This window comes from Rosa chinensis, chromosome 3 (genome assembly GCF_002994745.2).
Source record: "Rosa chinensis cultivar Old Blush chromosome 3, RchiOBHm-V2, whole genome shotgun sequence".
NCBI lineage: Eukaryota > Viridiplantae > Streptophyta > Magnoliopsida > Rosales > Rosaceae > Rosa > Rosa chinensis.
Window position 1 is genome coordinate 37,846,379 of NC_037090.1, and position 22,790 is coordinate 37,869,168.

At 38.5% G+C, this 22,790-nt stretch overlaps 1 protein-coding gene across 1 annotated transcript; it reads right to left on the reverse strand.

Annotated features, from left to right (window-relative positions):
- Positions 1 to 1,426: 1,426 nt before the first annotated feature.
- LOC112195341 lies at positions 1,427 to 3,716 on the reverse strand. Its single transcript, XM_024335759.2, has 3 exons — positions 2,171 to 3,716; positions 1,926 to 2,044; positions 1,427 to 1,825 (listed from the first exon to the last, which is right to left on the reverse strand). The coding sequence occupies exons 1-3, from the start codon at positions 3,714 to 3,716 to the stop codon at positions 1,427 to 1,429; spliced, it is 2,064 nt and encodes a 687-aa protein (XP_024191527.1).
- Positions 3,717 to 22,790: the final 19,074 nt, after the last annotated feature.

Sequence of the window (22,790 nt, forward strand, 5' to 3'; positions counted from 1 at the left end):
CCGACATGCCACAATTTATGTGCTTCGTCAACCTATGTTATTTAAAAAAAACAATAAAAAATTCAATTAGTACAAATATAACCGCCATTATGAAGGGTCATCTAATATAAAGTAATAATTTTAATAGCAAAGTATCTCACCGTTTTACAATAAAAATCAATTAGTACAAATATAAACACTGTTATAATTACATCATTATTTATCAAGTAATTATTTTAAGGGAGCTTCTATTCATACCTCTAAAATTAGTATTTGGACCTCTCTCTTTTTCCAAGTAATAGTTGACTTTGTCAACTCATGTCAAATTACCAATAAGGACATAAAAGAAAAAAAAAAGCATCTTCTTATCGCACCAACATAAACTCTAAAATCACTGACCATTGTAATGACAATGTCCAACACTCTGGTTTTTCGATTAGTACTACTAAAATCTAGAAGCATCCACTTCAGAAAATTGAAATTTTGGTTTTGCAACTTGATTACATGGTATGATGTTCTCGATTTGTACTACTGTACTCAAAACTAGAAGCATCCACTTCATAAACTTGGAATTTTGGTTCTTGGTTTGATTAAATTGTTCGATTTGGCACGATGTTTTTTTGTGCAAGCCATTGGGAAGAATGATTAATTAGTATTTGTCCTTAGTGAGTGCAGGACTTAATTGTGTTTGATCTTACTTTGAATGGCCTTTTATTTAATTACTCTTCTATAATTGTAGGCTTTTCGATTAACTTGGTATGGCCTGAAAGGTTGGTGCTATTATGCTATCTAACTATCTGATTGTTGGATTTCTTTGTTTTCACTTCAATTCTCTTGTACTATAGTTTCATAGACTTGATAGCATGGTAGACCTTTTGTTGTTGTTGTTGTAATCTAGGTTCGAAAAATCGCTAGGCGCTAGTCGGGCGGTGGGATGGGGAGGAGCGCCCAGGCGGTTTTGTATTTTTTAATTTTTATTTAATTTTTAGAGCTTTTATTTATGTAATTAAAAATATATAAACTTATAAAAACTCAAAGAGTAATAAAATTGCACCTAAAAATCTAGAATATTCAAATTTTAAGAGAGTCCTAAATAAGCATACATAAAGATTAAAGACCAAAGTGATAAAATTGCACCTAGAATGTTCAAATTTTAAGAGAGTCCTAAATAAGCATCCACAAAGATTAAAGACTAAAGTTATAAAATTGCACCTAGAATGTTCAAATTTTAAGAGAGTCCTAAATAAGCATCCACAAAGATTAAAGACTAAAGTTATAAAATTGTACCTAAAATGTTCAAATTTTAAGAGTCCTAAGTAAGCATCCATAAAGATTAAAGACTAAAGTTATAAAATTGCACCTAGAATGTTCAAATTTTAAGAGTCCTAAGTAAGCATACATAAAGAGTTAAAGACTAAAGTGATAAAACAATTGCAAGCCTAAATGGCTAAATCTCTAACTCTTCCTCTCCATATCCATCCAAGACTCCTTCGGTGTCGGACTCAAACTCAACATCCTCTTCTTCTCCCTCTTCTTCTGTGTCCTCATCCGATACAAAATCTTCATTATGAAGCTCTCTTACCTCTACATTTCTAGAACTTCTCCTAAGCCCACTATCCACTCCCGAAGACTCTCCCTCAATTTCACTAATAATATCCGAGTCATCTTCTTCATCACCACCATCCACAATCCACCCTTGAGCCTTGCTAGCTCCATTACCAAGTAGCGCATCCACACCCAACTCTTGAGCCCTTCTCTTTTTGTTGATAATCTTGGCATTGAATTGGACATAGACTAAATTATTCAATCTTGAAGTATCTAGTCTATTCCTTTTCTTTGTATGGATCTACATAAAAAAAAAATATATAAATATATATTGATAAGTTAGTAACAAATCAACCATTATGAGAGAGTATTATTCTAGGCATTTGAAAGAAAACACTTACTCCCTCAAAAGTACTCCAATTCCTCTCGCACCCGGATGAACTTGTAGTTAAAGAGAGTATTCTTCTAGCCATTTTTTGCAATTTGGGTGTTCCATTTCCATAATTGGACCACCATCCAACTACATATGCACAAAGCCACAAACAAAACAATAACAATAAGTAAACAAAATAAATATCATGAGTTAAACAAAATAAATATCATGCCTTCTAATTTTCACAAAATAATGAAAGTCTTAGTTTCTTACCCGGATCATACTTGTCATCATTCTTTGCACATCCCAACTTAGCTATTGCTCTTCCAAATCCACACCCTTTGCTCTTATACATCAACAATTCTTCATTTGTCACCACACTTTGGGTCTCAAGGTCATCAGGATAGAACTTCTCCACACAAAGAAAGAACCCTTCCATGACAACATGATCATATTGAATGTCTTCATCCTTGTAGAAGTAATAGGGGTTCAAGAGATAAGCCGCCAAATGTAATGGATTATCAAGACGACCACGGGCTTTCTCATCAATAATCTCTATAATTGGCCGATAATTGGCCTCTTGATGTTTGAATGCCTCTTTAATGTCTTCCTTTGCCTTGAGTAATTCTCCATACAAAAAGCCCATTGATGGCTTTTTATCGCCATCCACAAGGCGAAGCACCTTAAACAAAGGAGCAAACACTTTCAAGCAAAGTGTTACCCCATTCCAAAAAGAGGTGCTCAATACGGTATTATATGCCGTTTTCCCCTTAGCACTCTTAGAATGTTTGCAAGCGGTCCAATCATCACAAGCAACCATACACCTCAACTCACTCTTCTTCTCCATCAAGCTTTGCAAAGTTAGAAAGGAAGTGGCAAATCTAGTGACTCCCGGCCTCACTATGTCTCTTTTCTTTGTATGCTTCCTCATCAAAGCCAATGTCTTGTGATGTGCATAGATAAAGATAGTGAATGCCTTTGCCTTCTCAATCACTCCTTTGAATTTTGGTTGGTTACCAATCCCTTGAAGCATGAGATTCAATGTATGAGTGGCACATGAAGTCCAAAATATATTTGGCCTCTTTATCTTCAACAAATTCCCCGCCGCCATATTGTTAGTAGCATTATCCGTCACTACTTGAACAACATTTTGTGCCCCAACTTCTTCAATGCATTTGTCAACATATTCAAAGATATAGGCCCCGGTGTGTGATTGATCCGAATCTTCCCTTGAAGAAAGAAAAGTAGTGCCTTCCTTGCAATTAACACACAAGTTCATAATACTTCTTCTTTTTCGGTCACTCCAAGCATCGGTCATAATGGAACAACCATTCTTTGCCCACTCTTCTTCATGCTTCTTGAGTGAATTTTTCGTCCTCTCAACCTCTTCCTTCAACAATGGCTCTCTTAGTTGGTATTGAGTTGGAGGTCGGTAACCCGAGCCAAATTGACCAACCGCTTCTACAAATCTTTTGAAGCTATCATTATCAATGGCATGAAATGGAATGCCGGCTTCATACACCCACCTAGCCAACCATTGATGCACACTATGTGTTCTTTCCTTCCAAATTGCTATACATTTGGCTTTATTGGTATCTATAGAATTATTGTATGAGGCAACATTTCCCTTGATGTTGGCAATGTGTTGCTTCATTCGATGTATTCCACCACTAACAACTTTCCCACACAACTTACAATTCAACTTGTCTAAGTTGTGTGGATCCGCCAATACCGCAAAGTCCCATCCAACATCGGTTGACCCACGCCTCAATGATCTATCCACTTCATTAGTAGCATTAGATCCTCCGAAAGATGCCATCCTATTTTACCCTACCAATAAACAAACAATGAAAGCCTGAAACAAATAAAACAAAAACAATAAAACAAATAAAACAAAAAAATAAAAGTTATAAAACAAATAATAAACAAACAATGAAACAAATAAAACAAAAACAATAAAACAAATTCAACAATAAGAGTCTTCAAGTCTTCGGTCTTTGACAAAGACACAAAGTTGGTAAAAGTCTAAAAGATATATCAAGTTATCAACATTCAACAATAAACTCAACCAACAAGGCAACAAGTCAACAACAAACCAACAACTCAAAAGCCAACAACAAACCAACAGTTTCATACTTTCATTAGTTTCATATCTAGATTCCAGAAGAAATTGAAATTCGCAGACTAGCAGAGTAACGATGGCATTCATACAAATCAGATTTAGAGGCAGTAATTATCAACATTCAGCAACAAGCAGATTGATTATCAAACATTCAAACAATCAAACCCAGTTACCCAGATTATCACTTTTCTAGTTTACCCAGATATCCAGAATACAGAACAATTAATTGGCATTCATCAATCTTCTGAAGCTGTAAAATTGAGCTTAGCCCAGCTCAAATCAGCTACTGCATACTCTCTTGTACCATATAAACCAATCAAATTTTCAAACTTTTCTTTCACTTCTCTTCCAAAACAATCAAAATTTCACTTTTTTCTTTCATCAATCAAATTCCGGAGCAAAACATAATCATCAAATCGCATCTGAATTCAATTTCTGAGATTAAAGATAAGAACTTACGAGAACTCCTGAAATGCATAGACGATTGGGTCGATTTTGGGAATGACAATCGCGAGTCTGAAGGCGGCGCGGAGCAGAGGAAGTCTGAGGTGGTGGAGCAGAGGCGCAATGGAGCTTCGGTGGCTCGGGGGGCTGCTGCGATGGCTCAGGGAGCTACTGTGGAAGGGCGCAATTGAGCTTCGGTGGCTTGGGGGGAGCTTCGGTGGCTTGGGGGAGCTGCGGTGGCTCAGGGAGCAGCAGTGGAAGAGTGGAGAAGACGAGGAGTGAGGCAGTGGCTTGGAGGAGACAAGGAGCTACAGAGCGAAAGCTGCGGTCAGATTTGGGATCGAAGTTTCGGTGTTTAGGTTTAGGCATTTAGCAAACACATTAAAAAAAAAAAAAAAAAAACCGCCTAGACGCCCGAACCGCCCAGTCCGCCGCCTAACTTCTCTCCGCCTAATGCCGCCGATTCCCTCTTACTTGCCTCGGCCTCTCACCGGCCGTTTTTTAGAACATTGGTTGTAATACAATAGTAGTACACAAATGCCAGAAGGTCAAAAAGAGAAAAACAAAGCAAGAAAGCATAACAGTAACATAAACCAAACTGAAACAAAAGTCAAACTATGATAGTTAGAATTTTGGAAGAAAGACTAAAAATACATATGGTGTTAAAGTAAAATGACAATTGGAATTGGTCTACTCATTTCATTCATAACCCCTTTATATAGGGATAGGATTACAACGGAAATATCAATTACATTGATGATACTAAATGCTGATTGAGCTGTGATTTGTAATTGCTTGATTCCCTCTTCGTCTGTTTCTTTGACGAAGGCACATAATGTGCTTTTCCTTTAACACTCCCCCTTGTACCAAGTCAAAGACGAAATGGTGCATGAGTTGTTGCCTCACTAAAAACCTTGCCAAGTAACAATAAAAACCTTGTGGGACAAAAATACACCTTGGTCGAAGGAAAAGAGCACAACGCACCTTCTACATTTGAGTATGACATGTGTGTGTTAGACTCCCCCTAACGTCTACACCTCCCCCTGATACTTACATTAATCAGGGGAGCTTGGAAAGTCTTCGCATTCCTATGCTTTTCACATGTTTCTCAAATATGGCCTTAGGCAATAATTTGGTGAACAAATCTGCCATATTCTCCTCAGGCCTTACTTGATTCACTTGAATCTTGAGGAGAGCCTGTTGTTGCTGATTGTAGAAAAACTTTGGCGATATGTGTTTTGTATTATCACCCTTGATATATCCTCGCTTCATCTGTTTGATGCAAGCTGCATTATCTTCATAAATGCAAGTAGACTCTTTAGTGGTAGAACTCAAACCACTAGTCCCTCGAATATGTGTAATGATAGCTCTTAACCATATACACTCACGAACCGCCTCATGTAGAGCAATGATCTCTGGGTGGTTCGAGGAGGTAGCCTCAAGGGTTTGCTTGGTTGATCTCCAAGATATCGCCGTGTTCCCAATGGTAAATACATAACTAGTTTGGAAAGGCCTTTATGTGGGTCAGAGAGGTACCCAGTATCAACAAAACCAACCAAAACGTCATTTGGCGTTTCGTTGTAGGGAGTGGCGCTTTCGCCATCAATATTTCCTTTAGGGATTGCGTTCCATCTGCGGTTCCTCTTGTCTCTCTGTAGGGAAAGAACAGTCCCAAGTCAATGGTTCCTTTTAGGTATCGGAAAATGTTCTTGATACCATTCTAATGACGCTGCGTTGGCGTTGAGCTAAATATAGCTAACAAGTTCACTGAGAGTGCAATGTCTGGTCGAGTACATTAGGCTAGGTACAATAATGCGCCTATTGCACTTAGAAAGGGAATTTCAGCTCCCAACACCTCTTCGTCATCTTCCTTTGGACGAAATGGATCTTTCCTTGCATCCAAGCTTCGACCGATCATGGGAGTGCTAGCAGGATGCGCTTTGTCCATGTTATATCGCCTGACTTTTGGACATACGCAGACTGGTGGATTAGTGTTCCACAAACTCGGTGTTCTAGTTCAAGGCCTAGATAGAATCGAGTTTTCCCAAGATCCTTCATCTCAAATTAGGATTTCAAGTAGCTCGCGGTTTCTCTTATTTCATCAAGAGTACCTATTATGTTCATATCATTGACATATACACCAACAATTGCAAATCTGGAACTTGTTTTCTTTATGAATACGCAGGGGCATACTTCATCGTTCTTATATCCATTCCCAATCAAGTAGTCACTTAGACGGGTATACCACATCCGCCCGGATTGTTTCAATCCGTAAAGTGATATTTCAACTTAATTGCAAACGCACTCTGTGGTTTAGAGTCACTTGACTTGGGTAATGTAAGGCCATCAGGCACTTTTCATATATATCTCTGAATCTAGATCCCCATAGAGATATGCAGTAACCACATCCATGAGCTGCATTTCCAATCCTTTGGAAATTACTAAGCTAACTAAGTAACGGAACGTTATAATGTCCATTACGGGAGAGTATGTCTCCTCGTAGTCAATTCCAGGGCGTTGTGAGAAACCTTGTGCCACAAGGCGAGCCTTGTACCTCAAGACTTCATTCTTCTCATTACGCTTTCTGACAAAGACTCATTTATGTCTTACAGGCTTTACACTTGATGGGGTTAGCACTACCTGACCAAATACCTGTCTCTTTGTCAGAGAATCTAATTCTACCTAGATTGATTCTTTCCATTTAGGCCAATCTGCTCTTTGTTGACATTTTTCAACAGAGCGTGGTTCGATATCATCGTGCTCTATGATTCCTTGAGCAACAGTATATATCATCAATGTGTATGGAAGATCTTTCTATCAACTCATACGCACTCTCGTAATCCTTTGAGATTTCTTTGTTCTCTGGAATCATTTCAAACATCGGAGCGTCCTCCAGTATTGATTCATGGACATAACTATAATGAGAGACAATCTCATGAGAGGGATTCTATACATTGATGATTGGTTTGTACCTTACTCATCCTCTTCTTCCTTGGGTGAGTGTCAATCGAACCAAGTGACCTCCCCCTCTTCCTTGGGGAGCCACGGCCTCAACCACACCTCTACTAAGTGCAGTTGCAGTGCCTCTATCTGCGGCACCGTGCCCCTTGTTGGGGACTTCTAACCTTGCAGGCACGTTTGCAGCTGGTATATATGATCTCGTCACTTTTACGATATCAGTAAACGCATCAGGCATCGAATCTGCTACGTTCTGAAGATCGATTATTCTTTTCACTTCACTTTCACTTTGTGAAGTGTGGGGATCAAAATGAGACAGAGTGGGGATAAACCACGACAATTCCTGTCGTTCCCTTGGAAAATCCTTTTTCCTATCTCCCCCTAACGACGGGAAGACTGTCTCATCAAAGTGACATTCAGCAAATTTAGCGGTAAATAGACCGCCTGTCAAGGTTTCCAAATAGCGGATAATTGTTGGGGATTCGTATCCAACGTAAATACTTAATCGTCTCTAAGGACCCATTGTAGTGCGCTGTGGGACCTCAATAGGCACATATACTGTTCAACCAAATATGCGTAGGTGTGAAATGTCAGGCTCATATCCAGTTACCAACTGGTACGCAGAAAATGGTTGGCTAGTTGTGGGTCTGAAACAAATAAGTAAAGCTGTGTGCAATATTGCATAACCCCATGCAAATATAGGCAGGTTGGTGAGCATAATCAATGCCCTAGCCACCATCTGTAGCCTTTTTGATGGTGGCTTCTGCGAGACCATTTTGTGTATGCACATGGGGTACAGGATGCTCTACATCGATCCAAATAGATATGCAATAATCATCAAATGCTTTTGATGTAAACTCTCCAGCATTATCAAGCCTTATAGACTTGATAAGGTGATTAGGGTGGTGAGCCCTTAAACGTATAATCTGTGCTAGGAGTATTGCAACATTTCTTGTGGACAATAAAACGACATGTGACCAGATTGTCGAAGCATCCACCAGAACCATAAAGTACTTGAATGGTTCGCATTCTGGATGGATAGGTCCACAGACATCTCTTTGTATCCTTTGTAAGAATGGAATGTTTTGTATTTTTAGCATAGGAAGGTCTCGTTCCGGTTTTTGCTAACGAGCAGGCTTTGCAAAATGAGTGATGTGCCTTTGAAATAGTCAATGAGGCATAATGGGATGGAGGTAGTGTTTTTGGTACTTCAGAAAGCAATGACTGCATTTGAGCAGTACTAGGACCAACACCTTGCAGTGTGGCGGATTTTTCTCCCATTTTATTTTTAACTCAAATGAAGGGATGTCTGTATGAGTTCTTTAAAATACGGATCATCATGTCACGACCTCGGTGCCATAGGCAGTCATGCAAAAGCCTGTATGAGTCAGTGTCCCACATTTCATTGTTGGTGACAGTATAGGATTCAATGATCCGAATCGTAGTGAGGTACAGTCCACTAGATTGACTCATAAGTTTCTCTAAGTTGTGTTTCCTTCCACAGTCATTAGATGTAATATCAAGGTATTCAGTTCCATTCTCACGGTGTGTTTTTACATGATAACCGTTGGCACGAATATCTTTGATACTTAACAAGGTTCGATTAGCTCTTGGTGCATATAGAGCATATCTCATATTCTTTAGAGTATTTCTATTTTAGTAGAATTATAATCTTTGCATTCTAATAATTTTTCTTTTTCTAGATGTATTGCTTTACATCTTTATAGTGTTATTTCGAACCATGTAAATATGGGTAATAAATAAATTTGAATAAATTCAGTGCTTCAGAATAAAATTTGAAATTTATTAATAAGCCAACGATAATTAAATCAAGGTCTTGTTCTAATTCATCAAACCATTATTGAAATAAACTTTAAGACCAAGTAATAGTCTAATTAAAAATGAGGCATTATGCCTTCACAACTGTTTTTGGAAAATAAAGTAAATAAAGCAGATCAGTCAAAATCTAGTGCATCCATTGACTGAGCAAGATTCTTGTTGCCATTAAAGTCTGCAATTGTGAGGTTGACGTCTGGGTCTTGGCCTCCTTCTTCCATATAGTGAGCCTCTTGTTCTTTTGACTCCCTATACCTCTTGTAATTGGCTGCTACTCTGGTGCTTGCTTGGCAGTTCTTGTACCAATGCCCAAAGACTCCACACCTATAGCATGGTTCATTGCCAACTCTATTCTGTTTGACTGAAGGGTTCTTAGGTGCCCTTTGCACCTTGTTTCCATGACCACTAGGGCAGCACCACCATCTCTACGCCATACATTGGGAGGGCCTTCACGGCCCATATCACGACCCCCATGTCCCTTGCAACATGGTGCATTGTTGCCATGTGGGTAGGGATCAGCACATCCAACCCCCTTTGCATTGGGGTTCTTTCCACCTTTCACTTTGCCATAATTAGCCTCAGGAATTTTCTTTGTCCCAACAGGCCTGACATTGTTGTTCAAAAGAACCTCATTATGCCTCTCAGCCACTTGTAGTAGGTTGATCAGCTTGTTGAAGGTTGTGATTCTTTTGTTATCATACTCCTGCCTATACTGGTTCGCTAGTATAATTGCTGAAGTAGGAAAAGTGGAAAGAGTCTTCTGGATCATATCATCTTCTGTGAGTTCCTTTCCACAAAAATTGAGACGTGCTTTTAGGCGCAACATATCCTTGTTGAAGTCATTTACCCTTTTATAGTCAAGCAAGTGGATTTCATTCCACTGAACGGTCAGTTCTGGGAGCAATGTGTCATGAATGTTCCCAAAACATCCCTGAAGGGCATCCCACAGTTCTTTGGGTGTCTTCAACTGAAGGTATTCCCAGCGGAGGGTAGGATCAATATGTCGCCTCAGAAACATTAAGGCATTTGCTTTCACCTTGTCAGACGGTCCATTGTTTTAGGGTCGGTAATGGTGGCAGTGTAATCTCTTGCCACAAAGGCAGTTTCTACATCGGAAACCCAACGATGGTACTCAAGTATGTCTGAGTCCAAAATTTCAAATTCAGGTCGAGTTGGATCAGCCATCTACATAAACAAGAGGGAAGATATAAATTACGCAGTCATAAAGACATCCACGTGAAATATTTTCCAAAAATATGAATTAGATTTCAAGACCAAGATTCGTAATGGTCACATTTTTTTCGATGCTATGTGAAAATACTTTATCACAGTAAGTGTGTGTGTATAATGCACATGAATTTTCATTATCATGGCAAAACGCAATTTTTGTATATTGCATTCTAAAAATAGCCATAGCATATTTAATAATAAATCATAGCAAATAAAGGCATGCATAGGAAAACTATATAAGCGTAAATAAAATAAAACATGCTAAAATTGCATAAATCACAAAATATATATGGCATGCTAAAAAAAATATAAGCAATAACATAATGAAAATGCATGTGTACGCATAATTATAAAGCGTAAATGAAATTCACAGAACATGCTTGAAATTTTACTAAACAGTAAAAATATATAAATCATGCTTAAAGATAATCATATAAAACATAAATGACAAAGCATGCTTAAAATGATTAATATAATCTAACTAAACATGCTCGAAAAATTTATAATAAAAGCATAAACAATAAAATATATAGCATGCTCAAGAAAATAAATAACGAGAATCTACCATAGTATGAAATTAAATAAATGAAAGAGAACATACTTGGTTTCGAAAAAATAAAACAATCCAAGCGCACGCGCGTGTTGATGCAGGCGTGCGTAGCGATGTTTTTGTGCTTATGACACTAGGCCGCTTCATCTCCCTTTTCAGCAGTGGGCTTTGATCTTTTTTTTTTTTTTTTTTTTTTTTTTCCGGGGCCTGGTCTTTTCTTTGGACCTTCTCTTTTTTCTTTTATTTTTTCTGTTTTTTTTTTCGTTTCTAGGACTGCTTCTTCTCTTTTTTTTTTCTTTTTTTTTTTGATTTTAGCCCTGTGTATACTTTGGCCCTTTTTTTTTTTTTATTGGACCGGAATGCTTTTTCCTCTGGGCCGGCTTACTTGGTTTTTTTTCTTTTTCTTTTCTTTTCGCTTCTTCCTCCAACTCTTCTTCTTTCTGATTTTCTCTTCTTTTTTTTTTTTTTTTGGTTTTCAGACAGTCCTAGTTGCTGCTCACAGTGGACTGACGCGGTGGGGTCAATAGCGGGGGCTGATGCGCGGGGATGCGATGCTGGACGCGGCTGGGCTGCAGGGAGGTAAGGCCGGGAGCTGCTGGGCCGCTGCGACTGGATCGCTGTGATCTGCAGGTGTTGCAGGAGGCGAGGTCGGGGTGAGGTCGAGGCTGTTCTGAGGCCGTTGAGGTTTGGTGGCAGCGACTGCAGGGCAGGGCTGGGCAGTGATCGGGGCTGGGCTGCGCAGGTGAGGCCCGTGTAGGCTGGGGTATTGTAGGCAGGGAGGGCCGGTGGTCTGGGATCGAGTGGCCTAGGCGTGCAAGCTGGGATAGGTGAGGTGGGCCCGGCCTCACGGGGATGCTGCTGGGGGATGCCGCGTGCAGGTGGGTTGGGGTGGAGGCCCGTGTGCTGGGCTAGGCACTGTGGTGCTTGGCCTGAGAGGCAGAGGTGAGGCCGGTCTGGGCAGGGCCGGCCTAGGGAGATTTTTTGTTTTTGTTTTTATTAGTGGCGGCAGAAAAGGAAAAAATTCTCTAGGGTTTTGAGGGCTTATTTGCTCTGAGCGTGCTGATAACGTGTTAAAGTAAAATGACAATTGGAATTGGTCTACTCATTTCATTCATAACCCCTTTATATAGGGATATGATTACAACGGAAATATCAATTACATTGATGATATTAAATGTTGATTGAGCTGTGATTTGTAATTGCTTGATTTCCTCTTCGTCTGTTTCTTTGACGAAGGCACGTAATATGCTTTTCCTTTAACATATGGATTGAAAAAACAAAATAGAAGCTACAAAATTATGTGAAAGAAACACACTACCACCTGGAGATTTTTTTTTTCAAAGGTAAAATAGGATTGTGAATTGTTCAAAATTTGAAGGAGGTCTATTACCGATTTTGGAGGTATGAATAGAATCTAGAAAAAAAAATGATTTTTGTTGATTTTATTGGACAATGGGCATTTTGGGAAAATTAGGGAGGTGTAGATAGCATATTGGTATTTTATAAAAATAAGTTTGAGGTCTATTAAGTGGGGAGGTCCAAATACCAATTTTAGAGGTATGAATAGAAGCTCCCTTATTTTAATTATAACGAAAAGCAATTACTACAATTATAATGATATTATAATTACTACATTATTTATCAAGTAATATTTAACTATAATGTATCAACAAATTAAATGATTTATAAAAAAACATACCTCATCAACCGCATTCGAACCGCTCTTGTACCAATTACGAGCTTGCCTTAATGCACAATGCCACTCAAAGAGTTCAACCTTCAAAATTTTCCACCTTCCTTGCAAAGAGAAAGATGATCGGCCCTTTCCACTCCAATTTGAGGCAAAGTGTCGTTTCACGCCCCTCCATAGGTCCATTTTTTTTTTCTGATTTGTGCCTACAGCCGGATTTTGGCTTACAGCTTTCTAAGACTTGCACAATTGAACATCTTCCTCATTCATCCATCTCCTCCCAGATTCGATATTTTCATCTTCACTTTGATCTCTCCCTTGTCCGGCCACTGGACGTGTGTTTCCCCTTTGTTCGGCCATATTGGATATAAACAAATTTGGAAGATGAGAGCTATATGAAGAGGAGGAAGGTGTAACTATGAAATATAATTTTTTGGGTGTGAGATGTAACAAAAATGGTAGTTATTTATAGAGAAATTTTTAGAATTTTTTACAACTTTTTTTCTTATCGTTTGGTTTAATATACATACATATTAATTGGTTGCCCCAAATCTGCATGTTAATTGAAACTGACGGTTGAGATTACTTGATAGTTGGCTATAAAATTCGAAATGCAACAACGGTCGTCTGCTACGTCGCTAAGTCCTGCCCTATAAATGGCGCTACGTGACAAAATCACGTTCTTCCGTCAATTATATCACTACGCGACAAGAAACTCGGCTCAACACGTGCGTCCTTCTCACCACCGACAGCAATAACGTTAGCCACGATCATTTTGGGCCGAGCTAGTAGCCAACCAAGTTTGGGTCAAGAATATAGTCATGGGCTTGGCTTTTTTTTTTTGGACTTGGTCAGGAAAAGCCAAAGTTTGGCTGGTCATTCTTGGGTCGGTGGAGGCATGTTTTTGCTTCTTGCCGGTCACCACCTCATTAATCCCTGCTGGAGGCCGGTCAAGAATAGACCGGTGGCATGCTCTTATTGACAAAAGCTGAAAAAAATGCTCGGTGAAAATGTTACAGAAAATCAACGAGTAAAAACATTGGAAGCAGCGTAGAGTTGCAGACATATCCCACAGAGCTCAGAGCTCAAATCGTACACTCCTCTCTCTCTAGCTGTGTGTTAAAGAATACAGAGTTGATTTCAAAGAAAGCAGGTATCCCATTAACACGAATACTGAGATAGGGTGATAAGGGTCATCATTTGGCCCTTGAGCCTTAGAGCAAGTTCACCCATTTGGTCACTCAGTCAAATACTATTCACTGCTTTTAGGCATTTATTTCCACAATCTGGGTCAGTTTCGTGACCTGCAAACTGACCCAGAGTGACCCAAAGTGACACAAGTCAGTTTACAGGTCATGAAACTGACCCAGAGTGACCCAAGTTAGTTTGGAAACTGTGCCCGTGACCTAGAGGGTGGAAATAAACATAAAAAGTACTGAATAATAACTGACCCAATGACCCAACGGGTGGACTTGCACCTAAGCTCGTCAGGCCCAGCCTAACCTTTTCTCAAATAAGGTAGTATAGGGGTCATGCAAACATTTGAGCCCGTTAGGGCCAAGCCAAACCGAACTCTTTAAACCCATGCAATCGAACCCAAGTAATTTTCTATGTTTTCTATTATTTAAATATGTTTCTCTTTTGTTCTATAATATAAAACTTATATCTTTCTTTGTAATTGATTTCATAGGCTTTATTTTATTTAATTTTTATTTTCTTTGTTAACTGACAATTAATTTTGAGAGATTTGGAGAGATAGTTAATTGAATATAACCACCTTAAGGACATCTTCAACCGTAGTGTCAAAAGCCATTTTGGCTTCCCCAATTCAATTCCAGCATCTCCAACCCAATAGAAAAGAGATCAAAATGACCCCTGAGTCAAAAGCTTAGTCATTTTGACTAAGTTTTGTAGAATGAAAGCCAAAATGGAGAAGAAGGGAGAGGAGGTGGGCCCCATGATCCATTGAGATTATGCTATGACTTTTGACTAAAGAGGGTTGGAGATGCAAAATCTGAATGAACAGTAATGACACTAGGGGTGTCAAATTCATGAAATGGCTATGGCTTTTGACTAAAGGGTTGGAGATGCCCTAACTAATATATATATATATATATATATATATATATATAAAAGTCTTGGATTGCCTATATAACTATTGAGCCACATTTTGAGAAAAAAAAAATGTATTTCTTTTTGTTAAACAAAGTAAGGCCATTTTCGGCGCTATTTAGAACGCCGGCCCGACCCAGCCTGGCCTTAATGAGTGGGTAAGAGTTAGCATATTTAACCCTTGGCCCGGCTCTAAATTTTGTTGACTTTATTAGGCCTAGCTCGGCCCTTGATGACTTCTATACTGAGAGATGAAACCATGGCTGCCAAAAAAACCCATTTGTCCTTTTTCCTTTTTTTACTCTTAGCAAGTGTTTCTTCCCAATTATTTTTTTTCCTCTTTATATTTTCGGGCCCAACTACCATTCCATGTAAATTTCTATATAGCTAAAATTTATAATAGATTTTAATGAAGAAATCAAAATTATATTTCGATACTAGTTGAAAGAAATCTATAGATCTCCGATGGAGAAGAATGAACGATTTGAGGGTCAAATCAAATCTATATAATATCATGGATCTGAGTTTTTTTCATATCCTCTTCCTCCATTCAAGATCTGTAATAGCTGGGGACGAAAACCTCTCATTCAATTACAAGTCGATATGTATAGTTGCCCAATAACCTTAAGCTTCACATGAATCATTTATGGGAAGAACATAAGGAGTACCCAAAATTACGATGAATGGAAAAGAGTTGTTTTGTGTCACAGGCAAACTTTTCACGCAGCAGAGCTTACCTGTCTGGTGCCAAGTTTTTTTTTCTGAACCGAGGTCTTCCTATATTCATATTCATACCAGCAAAAGCTAATCATTTTGAGTCTCACATCTTACGATTAACTGATCACTTATTTGTGTCATGGTTGTCTTCTAAGACACTCGCTGAATCATTAGGCTTTCATTAAATTTCGACTCATGTCTGTTGTGTAACATGACAGTGCGCCAAGAACTAGTTGGCCTTCACCTTCCTTTGTTAAATGTTCCCTTAGTAGGCATGCAACTCCCACACAACTCATGACCATGACCTGCCCTCAACACAAGCCTTTAGTGTTTCACCGATACGCCACATGGCCTTGCAATCTTCTCCCCTCTAGTGAGGGTAGCTTTATTCTCTTCTTCGTGGTTATCATGGCTCTAAGGGCTTACTCTCGCCCATAGACAGATCCTTTAGCAAAGTACGTCACTTTGCTTGCAAGCATGCGGCTTGAATAGGCAGTTGCTCGGTGCCGCTCTTTAGCTTCCTTTAGTTTAGCATGGTTCCCCCATCTAGTGCTTACTGGCATCAATTTTCTCCGGGTAAGGTTGAACCCAAATCAATGTCCATGTCAATTACTACATGGCCAATGAGCTCTAGAGGTCTTGACATATCTTCCATACGCCCATAGTCTAGATGCTGCTAGCTTAAGGATTGTTCACAAACAAACCTCGCCAGCAACGCTGACACAAAATACTAGCCCTTTTTTAGGCTGATATTGTCCATGAGTCGTCTTGACTCATGCAAATATATTCCACCTATGCCAACATTTTAGGCCTCTAAGAGTGCCTAGAAGAAGCTAGCTTAGTGCCCTATGAAGGTAAGCATACGCGGTGGCGAAGAGTTAAATCAGGTCTCCCCCCTATAGAGCATATTTGGCAAGTTCTTACTTGGTAGGAGGAAACATCATTGTGTCCGAGAAGTCATAACGGTCTCCATAACTAATTCATATGAATTTCAAATGACATGTTGTCAAGTGTGTTGCACTTGTCTCGATCTTTTTGACACTTCTTGTGATTTGAGTTTTCCAAGCCAAAGTACCTCAAACCTGAAAATCACGAAGTTATACTTATTTATGACAATGCCACTCATCCATTTAGCTCTAAACTCATTGGGGCTCCAATACTCACTCCTCATAAATGTCTCCTTTGTAAAGTGTCTTAAGGACACTACTCTAGCTTAAATGCAGAACGTAACATTCTCCCCTACTTATACTATCATTGCCTTCATTGATATGCACTTCGTCTCTTCTTCAAGATGCTTTATAGGCATACCAAAACATATGTTTCATTCACTGACTACTACCCTTCCACCCTTGTGGAATTACTTCTTATGACAAATTTTTCATGTCCACTTGTGAACTTGGCAAATGACACTCTTGTCATAACCTTTTCACGCCCACTTGTGAACTTGGCAAATGACATTCTTTCCATAACATTCTCACGCCCACTTGTGAACTTGGCTAGAGACAAACAAACGCGCTGCTCCCGTGCTTAAACACCACTCTCTGCATTAGTCATCTACAGTATAAAATTCCACCACGTCATGTATTCTTCTTACCTGGCCCACTCCTATGTTCTTGCGGAGTTCCCTCTAGGACATTTCACCACCGCATGTATTCTTTACATTAGACCATCATTCTTCCTTACTCTGTTTCTCCACTGGAAAGCCCCAAAATGAATGTCTTATTCACTCTTGCAAAATTAACTTCTTACATAAATAAGGAAATAGTTTAGTGAAGACTAAAATGAAGTTGATGACAAGTTAAATTCAATATTTAGAGGGATTCATATATGTAAATTATGTTCTAATATCAATCTAAGTTAAAGCTTGAAGAAAAGTGACCAATTCCAAGGTTGAACATTTTGTTCACTTTTCCTTCGCTTGTTTATGTCTCTAGCTATTGTCGACCTGAACTAGACAAGGGGGTGTGACAATTTGCTCATCCTCTTCCTAAATGATAACATCCTTCACCTGTTAGAATATGTTTGAGAAAAACAATTAATGCTGGTACAAGTATTTAGATGTTTTGTGATTCTATATTATGAAGTCATCAATACTCATAAAGTGAAAACAACATACTATGAGTAGAAAGTGTGACTAATGCATACTTTAATAAGGGTTGTGTATATAAATAATCCTTCGAAAAGTTTAAGTCTTATGCACATAATTGTGATAAAAGTTATTGTCTCAGACACATAATTTTTTTTTAAAAAATAAAAAGAAAAAAGATAAACACAATTTGTATCCTATCTTGATATCCTTTTCCGAAGTAAAGCTCTTGTAAGAAATTGCAGATCACTTGTAAAACCATTCTTTTAGATCAAATCTTTCCTAAACATCGCATTTAATTGGATGGGCCTAGTTGTGAAGGAGTTATGACTATTTTAATCTATTAATAATGTTTAAGGCAAATTGCCATTACATAAATTCTTGGAAATAAAAGACTACTAATCAAAATCTGCGACATCAACATTGTTTTCCTCGCAGATTTGAAGTCTACAATAGTGAGATTGACATCATTGTCATCTCCATCTTCTCATTCAGCTGCGAGATAAGCCTCTTGCTCTCTCAAGTCTCTATACTCTTTGTATTGTGCAGCTAACTTCTCACTCACTTTACATTGCTTAGACCAATGCTCGATGGATCCACATTTATGGCATACATCGTTGTGATTGCCTCCCGTTAATTGAGGTGCAATTTGTGCATGTTGATGCCCCCTAGGGACGTTGGCTTCTTCACCATGGACGGTGCGGCTCCACCACTGTCGTCGGTGTCGTGCCTTTCTCTCATGTTGGCTGGTGTTTCCACATGACTGCGCATCACTTTGGTGGTTTCCTTCCTTTGTAGGGCCATTATATGGACCCATACATCCATTTTGTTATCCCTTATCTTTAAGGTTTTGCTCCTTGTGCCCTCCTTTAGGTGTGCTTACTATAATTCGCCTGTAAATGCTCTTAGTTCCAATGGGCCTCAAATTATAGTTCTTCACGAGTATATTATCACGTTTCTCAACAACTGACACAGCAGTAATGAATTGATGAAACCTCATGATTCATCTAGCATTGCACTTAAGCATGTATTACTTTACTACCATTAATGCTGAGACGGAGAAGGTTGAGAGGGTTTTCTCAATTAATTCTTGGTCTGTGATTTCAGTTCCACAAAATTCCATCATCGATTTGATACGTAGAGCTTCTGAATTATAATCAGAAACATTCTTGAAGTCAGTGAAGCGTAGATCATTCCACTTCAGCTTCAAGTTAGGGAGAAGGGTTCTTGAATATTTTCGAAGAGCTCTTCAAGCATGACCCCACAAAGCCCTAGGATCCTCAATCGACATATACTCCCATCGGAGTGGCTCATCCATGTGTCGTCACATCAAGATGAGGGCTTGAGCACTTTTACCCGTAGCAGGCTTAAACTGTGTATCAGTATTTGGCTCTTGAATTATGAGCAAGATCCCTTTTGCAGTGAGATAATTCTCAACATCAGTTACCCACTATGGTATCATGTGCCAATAGAATCCAATTTAGCAAAGTCGAGCATTTGCAAATTGTCATTCGACATCCTAAAGAGGAAAAGGAGAATGAATTAGTTTCAGAGTATAAAAACTTCCACGACAACTAATTAAAGATTTCTGAGCCTCTTTGCTTCTAAGAAATCGTTTTTCTAAGAAATTTAGATTAGACCGAAACAATGATGTTTGAATGGTTGTCAAATTTCGATGCTCACAAATGCTCTTAGGCCACCTCCAACCCATAATCTTAAAGTGCTAAAGGGCTAAATTTTAGCCCATTTGGACTCCAACCCAACAATCTAAGGGCCAAAAGGCCAAAATAGAGGGCCAAAGGTGAGGTTGTAGTGCTAAATATAGCACTTTGAGTAGCACTTTGCCCCTTTAAAAAAATGGATCAGATTGGTGGTGGTCCACGAGCTGCAGTTGATGCTGACGGGAGCATGACGTCAGCAACGGCTAGTTGCTGACGTCAGCTAGCAGTTGTTTTTTTTGTTTTTTTTTTAAAACTTTTACACTATAAATACATATGATTTCAACATTCTTTTTGACATCTTCCTTCTACTTCCTCATATATATCTTTCTATTCTAAATCTTTTATTTTCTCCCTATTCTTAATCTCTCATTTATTTTACTTTTATCGAAAATGGCTAGTTCGTCGAAAAGAAGTGTGAATTGGTCACCGTTGGAAGATGAAGCACTCACCGTTATTTTCGTGAAAGTATCCCAAAATTCCGTCAATGGTACAAGTCAATCGGAAGATGGTCTTTGGGTCCAAGTCCAACAAAAATTCATGGAGATCCAAAATACTATTTTGGTACAAAGGACGTGGGAGAGTTGCAAATCTCGGTGGCAAAAACACATTTTTCTTGTAACTTTTATTTATTATGAATAAATTTTGCTTGTAACTTTTATCTTTTCTTACTTTGTCATGAATAAAATAAATATTAAAAATATGATTCCAGTTTTATTTCATTTCAAAATTAGCTAAAAATATTTTTAATTATCTTTAAAAAAATACAACCGAAAAAATATTTTTTATCATATAAATTATTTCAATTACTAATAAGCACACACACACATATATATATATATATATATATAACCAATCCAAAATGTTAAAATATATTTTAAGGCTATAATTTAGCCTTGACGGGTTGAAGACGGTTGATGTTAGATCAATGAATAGTACAGAATTTAGGGCTAAAATTTAGCCCCAAGGCCATTTTTAGCCTTTTGGGTTGGAGAAAAGGTGGGAGGTAGAAGAAGGGATTTTGGAAGTCCCTGAAGAAAAAGAATTTAAATTAAAATTAAATTCAAAAGCGGGAACTTTAATATAAAACTTACTTGGTAATCTGAAGCTTGAAAGTCTTGATCTACGGGCGTGTTGATGCAGGCGTGTAGGGATCTTTAGGATTACTGGTGTGCTATCGATCCTAGAGCGGGATTGCAGAGGATGCTTCAATCCTGGGTGTGTGCTGGCGGGCCCGTGCGTAGGCTAGTGTGGTGAGGCAGGTACAGTGTATGGGTGTGCAGGTGGTCCAGCAGAAGCTTGCGAAAAGCAAGTGAGGCTAGTAGCGAGATAGCAGAAGCAAGGCGCAGGGGCGCGCTGGGCTGTAGGCATGCTTGGGGGTGCACGGGCAGACAGGCGTGCGTGGGGGCGCGCTGGCAGGAGTGGCTAGTAAGGTTAGCAAGGGTGCAAGTGAGGCTAACAGCAAGGAATTTTTCTTAGGATTTTGGCTTTTTGGTTTCAGGGTTGGGTTCTTGCTGATAATGTGTTTTAAAGGATGCAAAGAAGATTGTAGAGAAAATTGGTGTGTCTTTCATTGATAATAGGAGCCTTATATATAGGGAGTACAAGTACATAATTTTTAAGTACAAGGAATCCTATTCTAAACAGAACTAGGAAACTAGAACATTCCTCTCCTATTACAACAATAGAAGTACTCCTAATTTGGTAAGGCACACATGAGTCGAATATCCTTCAACTCATTCATTATTGACATTTGATTTTAAACAAGTATGTATTCACATTCATATATATCTCAATGCTAAATACACTGTGTTTTACATTTCAAGACAAATTGGTCTTTTGCAAAGCTACATTGACCAGGTTCGTCTCTGAAGATGGGTGGTATTATGCAGTATGCCCCACATGCTCAAGAAAATGAGGAGAAAGCCACAAAGTGAGCTGCTGATATGCCCAGAGAACATAATTGTTACATTACACAAAGCAAAAATTTGAAATTCCCAAGTTAGATTTTCAAACTTCCTACATAAAACTGCACATAATTCTTTCATTACTTTGCTTCTGTGACCAGATTACAACTTGGTTTCTCATCTAAAATGAATTTGATCATGCCATTCACATTAGAGGTTCTTAAAATGGTATTTCAGTTAGTGAATGTAAAGATCAATATGTGTCTATGATCCATGATATCAGTTATCTTCTTTATCATTTATGCTGGGAACAAAGAAGATGCTTGTATTTATCTCACACACACACACACACTCGGTACATTGCCTTTGCAATGTACTGCCTACTATCTCATACTGTAGTTCATAATATCTCACCAATACTATTTTTCATATGTTGCTATTTTCTACATTTTATTCTTTCATCCTATTCAAGATGAAATATCATCTGCAGCTTCATTAATTTTAGTTTCTCTTACTATCCAATATTGCAGTGGCAACCCAATGCATCCAAAAATAAATGGACTGCTCATCAACACAAGAGAGCCATCAACAGCAAATGAACCAGCTGATGCGATGGCAACAAAGATTGAAGAGTAGATTGATTGTGAAAAGAGAAAACTGGTTTGCTGTAAATCTTACGTTCGGTGTCAGAATTTTGATTGCTATACCTTTTCAGAAAGGGAATGACGCTAGGAACAAAACTCGTTGCTATGCCATGATGTGTGGGTTTTTTCGGGCTTTCGAGATCATTTCGGGCCTCAAAACTGCAATGTACATTGTTTCCGCATTTTTTGTTTTCTAGTTCAATTTGGATTTGTTTTGTTTTAACATGTGTGCTTTAAGGTTTCATTGTTAGTCGCCCTAGAGTTTCTTTTCCCATACATAAGAAACCTTAAACGGTTGCAGAACCTATCTTTTATCGTATTATCAATCAAATTGAGATTTTTCTCATCTATTTCTGGTGGACTCCAGAATTATTGTTTTAGGTTTATTACTTGTAAACCTAGGGTTACTTTCCAACTACGTCACATCTGAAGAACCCAAGTAGAGTAATTGGTTCAAAGTATAAGTGTAGGACATTTTGGTACTAACTAACCAGTTTTGTAATTTGTAAATAACGAACAGCTTTGGTTAGAATGTCTATTTTTTGAAAAAATGTAAATAACATTAAAACCCAGCTCCTGCCTAGAACTTACATTTTTGAAATATGTCAACATGCAGGTCTAGTTAGAAACAGAATTTTATAATTTGTATAAATTTAAGTTTAAAAAAAAAATTCAAACCCGCAACATCACGGGAGTTAATTACCTACTGTGTATTTGATTGTAGGAACTACTGACTTGTGAGAGTTGACCTCAATTGGTGCTTATGAGTTTCATTAAGTCCATATATTCAGTTTGAATCAAGGTTGGCAGAACCTAATGAAAAACCTCACTGGACCGATATAGTAACCCTTATGGCTCGCCGAGCCTCCTGTGGCGTCA

Excerpts from the sequence above, each read along its gene's own strand:
- LOC112195341 (XM_024335759.2), bottom strand. The coding sequence starts at position 3,716 with ATGGCATCTTTCGGAGGATCTAATGCTACTAATGAAGTGGATAGATCA. Across the intron at positions 2,045-2,170 it reads TGATGACAAGTATGATCCGG|TTGGATGGTGGTCCAATTAT; the intron begins GTAAGAAACTAA and ends GTGCATATGTAG. Across the intron at positions 1,826-1,925 it reads ATTGGAGTACTTTTGAGGGA|ATCCATACAAAGAAAAGGAA; the intron begins GTAAGTGTTTTC and ends TTTTTTATGTAG.